General features: G+C 35.9%; 1 protein-coding gene across 2 annotated transcripts; it reads right to left on the bottom strand.

Moving 5' to 3' along the window:
- Positions 1-2,813: 2,813 nt before the first annotated feature.
- LOC133677690 (E3 ubiquitin-protein ligase RGLG2-like) lies at positions 2,814-5,661 on the bottom strand. 2 transcript variants are annotated; one of them, XM_062099818.1, is made up of 11 exons: positions 5,559-5,661; positions 5,183-5,378; positions 4,721-4,946; positions 4,474-4,587; positions 4,286-4,383; positions 4,094-4,173; positions 3,903-4,008; positions 3,688-3,815; positions 3,456-3,591; positions 3,313-3,369; positions 2,814-3,223 (listed from the first exon to the last, which is right to left on the bottom strand). In XM_062099818.1, the coding sequence occupies exons 2-11, from the start codon at positions 5,333-5,335 to the stop codon at positions 3,140-3,142; spliced, it is 1,182 nt and encodes a 393-aa protein (XP_061955802.1). In that variant the 5' UTR covers positions 5,336-5,378; positions 5,559-5,661; the 3' UTR covers positions 2,814-3,139. The 2 variants fall into 2 exon arrangements, with proteins under 2 accessions (XP_061955802.1, XP_061955801.1); XM_062099817.1 differs by lacking the exon at positions 5,559-5,661 and having other exon boundaries at positions 5,183-5,509.
- Positions 5,662-6,000: the final 339 nt, after the last annotated feature.

The following is a 6,000-nucleotide window of genomic DNA, read 5'->3' as shown; positions in this document are numbered from 1 at the left end:
TCAAGACATAACTAGAAACATCCCTCCAACCATCTCTTAAATCATCTAATGAAGAATAGAAAAACTATGTTTGAAATGTAGTAACTGATAATCTAGTCTCATATCTCTCATGGACATCCTAAGCAAAGATGAGAAGAAACATTGTAACCAAGTATTAATTTACATTTGTGTTCAATATCACAATCACACCATATAAATTCGGCTTGACAAAATGAATGAAAGATCGTTGTACATATCTAATGAAAATATTGAAAATCATTGAGCTTGATTGCCAGAGCAATGGTACTCAAATAATTGCAGCAGCTTTGTCACTATCAATACTGCATGCTCAACCAAAGGCTCATGGAATAAACACAATGTAGCGAGACAACTTACATGGTACAATTATTTTGCAACTTTGGGACAGATAAATTGGACGATGCAGTTTGAGTGGCAGCCTGATACTTTTGAGCTGCAGCACCAAGCTGACTTACCTGCAAAATGTAAGGAAAAACACTGAATACTTGATTTATATTTGTAAGTAGGAATCATCTTATAGCCCCTAGATACCATATCACAGAAAAACCTGAATTCTTGATCAATGTTTCCACAGGGCTATAAACCACATAGAAAATAACACATAATAAACACAACCACACAAGCAAAAAGTTTCACAGGGCATTACTTAAAATCAATGTTTGTTCATGATAAACTGGATATTTAAGTTGTTTTAGCCTTTTATGGAAATGAAAAGGGCCACGAACCAGACTTTGCTAACAGCATGTCCATATAGAATCAACAAATATATAATCAAACTACAACACAAGTATCACAAAATCAGCTACATCAAGGTCCAATTCAATTCATTTATCTGATCCTGATCCACTGACCATCTCTATAGAAGCACAAATCTTTCTAGTGCTGTGAGTTAAACAAGCATCAGTACATAAAGATGACATGACAAGTAAGAAGAAAGAATAAAAACTTAGTAATGGTGCTCTTTCATACCAAAACTGATTCTGAGCATTATTTCTAACAAGCTAACACCAAAAGCCACAAACAAATTCAATTAATTTCACTTCGAATGAACAACATACAACGATTACACTGATCAATGTTATTCCACATGCATCAAGCACGTTGATTGAAAAAGATTGATTAAAATAGCAATTCTTAACCTACTTAACCCATCATCAAAATGAATAACTTGTGCACAAAAAGGTACATATATTACTGAATATTGAACATATCAGTGTCAATCAGCTAAAATAGTGTGGGTAAAAAATGGTTTCCAACAGGAATTAAAAGTAACTAATTAAGTGAAGTGAGGGTAACCTGTGGTATCAACAATCTTCGAGGTATAAGCTCTTCTTGCCGTCGAGCACAAAACTCCCATGAGCATATCTGGCAAAAGAATGGAGGAACAGAAGACAGAAGAAATCAGCCAACACTTCCTGAAGAATTTAGAAGACAGGAATTCAGCTAACACTTCCTGAAGAATTTAGAAGCTTATAAAAGCGAAAGGGAATTTCTCCAAAGTTTAATCTTCAAATCTGGAGAGAAGACTATCCGTAGTTGACCATCACGAACAACACGAAGTTGCTCAAAAACACTTTCCTGTATTGCTTTCGCATAATCCAGAATAACACTTGAGATTGTGAAAGTTAGGTTAAAACTTGTTAGTGTAAGTTAAATTGCAACGGAGAAAAACATAAATCCTAAATTAATTACCTGATTTATTGAAGAAGAGAGTGCAAAACCCAACCCGTTTACAAAGAGAAAGGGTGATAATGATGGGTCTGATGCGATGTTGCCATGGGTCTGTGTTTTTGGTGGTTTACAGAGAAAGATTGAAACTATTAAGATGAAGGAGAAGAAGATGAAGAAAAAAAATTAACGATGCTGAAGACGAATGAGAAGAAGATTAAAAGTTTGGGACAAAAGGAAAATCAAATCGATGAAGAGAGGGTGATTTTTCTACAGTTATGGATGTTACTAGGGACGAAGGAGACTGGGAATGAACTAATTTTCAACTGTTGGTTTTGTTTTCTCTGCTTTAGCCCCTGTTTTTAGTAGTGAATATTAATTGCAGAAAATAAAAAGGTAATATATATAATTATTAGAAAGTACTGTTAATTAGAGCTTAACGCAACTTATCAGAAAATAATTCCCTTGTTTAATATCACAACCAATCATTTGTCTGGTTATAATGTCCATATATATATATATATATATATAAACACATAAAATTTAGGCCAGAAAATTACCACACGTAATAAATTAAGGTACTGAGGTTTATTTGTGAAACTGATGCTGATGATAATTAAGTTATAAATATCCTTCTCCGGTGAAGGGGTTAAAGGAATTGAGAGATGTGAAATATCTAGGATGATAAGTTATATCCTGTAACCATAGTTTTTAGATCCGGTCTGGTTCAAGGCCTGGGTTACCGGGTCGCCCGGATCAATTCTCTTTTTTTAATCAAAATGACATCGTTTTAATAAATAAAAAACACAAAAGTCAACGGTTGCAACCGGGTTTTTGACCGGGTCTTGCCAGGTCACACCAGGTTTTTCCTTCCCCTGTTTTTTCTTCAACCTGGCCCAGTTCCAGCTCCTGACCGGGCCAGGTTTTAAAACTATGCTTGTGATCTCACCTAATAGCTTAAGCTATTAGGTTGAATTGGTTTTTTAACATAGTATCAGAGTCTTGATGACCAAACATTCATGAGTTTGAATGTCACTATCCCTATTTATTTGATAAAAAATCAAGCATAAGATAATGATGGTCTGTATAAGTTTCAAAGTCAAATAGTTTTTACTTAAAAAAATATATTAAAAAATAATATAAATTATATTTTAAAATCTTATTTAATAGCTGAAGCTATTGTGTTGACAGGTTCTCCAGCAGACAAGACAAAGAGAAGTTTTATGGAAACTGAGCATTAATCTAACAACGCCTTGTCCTGTCAACTTTCTATATGATGCGGAACCAAAAAAGATTTGATTCCTAATAAGAAAGAAAAGAAGAAGCTAAGGATAACAGAGGTTGCCCAATCTCTTCATATTTTTCGGGCTCCCCTCCATAATTTATAATCACACAAGTATGTAAACAATGTCTTAGGTTCCCACTGTTATAACTGTTATAGTTGCTGCTCAGCTTACTCATACAGCTTTATCCTCGTGGTTATATAGGCTCGACAAATGGGGCATCGCATCAAGTATTTCCCACAATCATAGCATGTCTGCAAAAGATTTGCGGAAATCAGAACGAGCCATAATTGTCAGGAAAGAGATGGCAATGTTAGGTCCATGCATGTTGTTTTTAGGTTACCTGATGTCCGCAGCCGAATGCAAGATCTTTCTTATTGCATAAACACAAGGGACATTGCTGCAAAGCATAACGAAACAATTAAAAACGGGGTAACCAAGAGAAAAAATTTCATGTTTCTCAGAAGACTAGAATATGAGATCTACCCGCCTGCTGTCTGAAGAATGATCTGCAGACGGGGCATAAGCATTATTGCTGCTATATCTGGGACATGAATTAACCGAGCTGTTTCCAAGTGGAGGAGGAAGAGCAATATTCCTTACAGGAGTACCTCTTTGGAAGCTGCAAGTAGATGATGATGAGAGTGCAGGCTATCATTGTAAGAAAACTAGAACACACTTCAACTACTAAGCTGAATGTTAGTGGATATCATATTACCCTAAGAGTTGGAGGTCTATTGTGGCTTTATATTGGGATGGTATTTCCATTAAAGCATTCAGAGCAAACTCTGTCTCCTTCTTCGACACGGGAATGTGCTTCGACATAATTTCTGTGAAATTCACAAACTGCATTGAACAAACAACGCATTAGCAATCAATTCGACTTCAAAGAATCGAAGCTTCTGTCAAAGTTCCCCAAGTTAATATTTCAACCTGAAAATTATCGAAAGCCCGCCAAGGAATGTTGTCATCGAATTGATGCATCATGTCCCATGGTCCATCACCAACTCCAACCAGCACAATTGACAAGGGATAATTACTGCAAAAGGATTAAAAAAAATACAGATTTTGTTAAACACAAACTGCAAAATGTTGAAAAAATACATTTTTCAGAATATTAATACCTTGCTTTTACAATGGCATCAGTAGTATTCTGCTCCTGAGGACTTAACTGTCCATTAGCAGTGTCTACACTTCTTGTAACCTGACATATCATGCAGTCATGTCAAGAGCATTAATAAAACGTTTCAGGGAAAGATTTAAACTCTTAAGAGGTAATAGTTACCTCTGCAGACTTCAAAGTAGAAGGAACTGACCTGTCCATCAGCAATGATCAGAAGAATATGATACTGACCACCACTATTGTCCACAATTTCAATAGCAGTTTCAATGATTGGAGCAAAAGATGTTGGTCCTGTCATGGCTCAACGCAAGAAATGTTTCACCAGAAGTAGGTCAAAGGAAAACTTGACGTGATCAATGTAAGAAGAACGTTTAAACTAACCAGCTAAGTGAACATGGGGGACTAATTCTCTGTAACGACTCCGGACTTCCTCAAAGCCATGGCATACTTGATCATCTGGATAGAAGCTAAAGACTTTTTTATCATGAGTTGTGTCTGCAAACGAATTTAAAGACTTCAATGATACAACAGTCCATTCTATGCCCCTAAAACAGTACTGGAATAGCAAATTGCTGAATAAATATGCCATGCATCTTGCATTGAGCAAGAAAGGTAATAGATAACTCACCATCACCAAAGCCAAAACAAGGGATGCGGTTATCCTCATCAAAATCTGACAACGTTCTTCCTATTATTGAAATTGCCTGTTCATACGGATTCAGAGAATCCCCAAGGTGATGCAGGCTCTTATGATGGAAAGACCGCGAGCCGGTCCACTCATTGCTTTTGGTAAAATCAATGCCTACAATAAGGTTGGAAGATTCCAGACCAGCTTGCACAAGAGCTTTCGTAACCTACATAAGTTGTGCCATCAGGTTTTACTATTTCTTTTTCTAGCTAGTTCTAGAGGCAAATACAAGCAATAGCCAGATGAACTCAATGTTCAAAAATACAGAAGGAAAAACTCTTGTATTCCTCTAATGGTAGCAGGTGTGTGTGGGCGCCACAAAAAAGTGGGGATGAGGAGGCAACAACTCAGCTATCTAAATTAATTAGATATTAAGTAGCTGCAAAGGAGAAGCATTTTCACCTGCTCAAGAGAATGGTAATCGTCACCATTTCTTGAATACCTTGACTGCAGCTTGCTTCTTCCATCATCATAAGCAGCATGCCTTGCTGAATATAGAGAAGTGCAATAAGGATCATGATGATGACCCTGATTCCTTGAATGTTTGCATCCCATATTGATGCTGCCAACTTTCTGATCGTACTGGTTTTGGTACAAACTGCTCATCAAACGATTTCAGTTGCATATATAAGCTTTCACATCTCTACAACTATTTATTTAGCAGCTCAATAACTCAGATATTCATATATATCCCACTCACTGAGCAACAACTGATACTAAAAAATAGTTCAAAACATTCCATGACAAGAGAAAAATCTTTTTTAAAAAAAAAAAATACCTAATAACTTGGATTATAAAAATGACAACTTGGAAACTCTATTCTTCATATATCAGTCAGCACCCCCGCAAGTTGCAGATAATCATTCAAGAATCTATGAAGGTTATAATATAAACTAATGACAAGAGGCAAACTATATATATATATATATATAATACAACAAGGCAAGACCTTTGAAATAGTAAAGGTCAACGCTAAGCAACCTAAATGAAAAGGCAAGACCTTTGAAATAGTAAAGGTCAACGCTAAGCAACCTCAATGAAAAGGCAAGACCTTTGAAACTGTAGGTCAACACTACATGTAACCTAAATATATATTGAAAAGGCAACTTAAGGAATTAAGATGAAGCTTCTAATTTATTAATTCTGATCATGATGCATACCAAACCGGAAGAAGTACAAGTCCTCTTCAAGTTGCTAGCTAAGAACTTACCAGGTAAATT

Source organism: Populus nigra, chromosome 17 (genome assembly GCF_951802175.1).
Source record: "Populus nigra chromosome 17, ddPopNigr1.1, whole genome shotgun sequence".
In the NCBI taxonomy this organism is placed as follows: domain Eukaryota; kingdom Viridiplantae; phylum Streptophyta; class Magnoliopsida; order Malpighiales; family Salicaceae; genus Populus; species Populus nigra.
The sequence above is the reverse complement of the archived record's forward strand: the minus strand, read 5'-3'. Positions and strand labels throughout refer to the sequence as shown.

Excerpts from the sequence above, each read along its gene's own strand:
- LOC133677690 (XM_062099817.1), bottom strand. The coding sequence starts at position 5,386 with ATGAGCAGTTTGTACCAAAACCAGTACGATCAGAAAGTTGGCAGCATC. Across the intron at positions 3,816-3,902 it reads GGGCTTTCGATAATTTTCAG|TTTGTGAATTTCACAGAAAT; the intron begins GTTGAAATATTA and ends TGTTCAATGCAG. Across the intron at positions 3,370-3,455 it reads ATTCTTCAGACAGCAGGCGG|CAATGTCCCTTGTGTTTATG; the intron begins GTAGATCTCATA and ends TATGCTTTGCAG.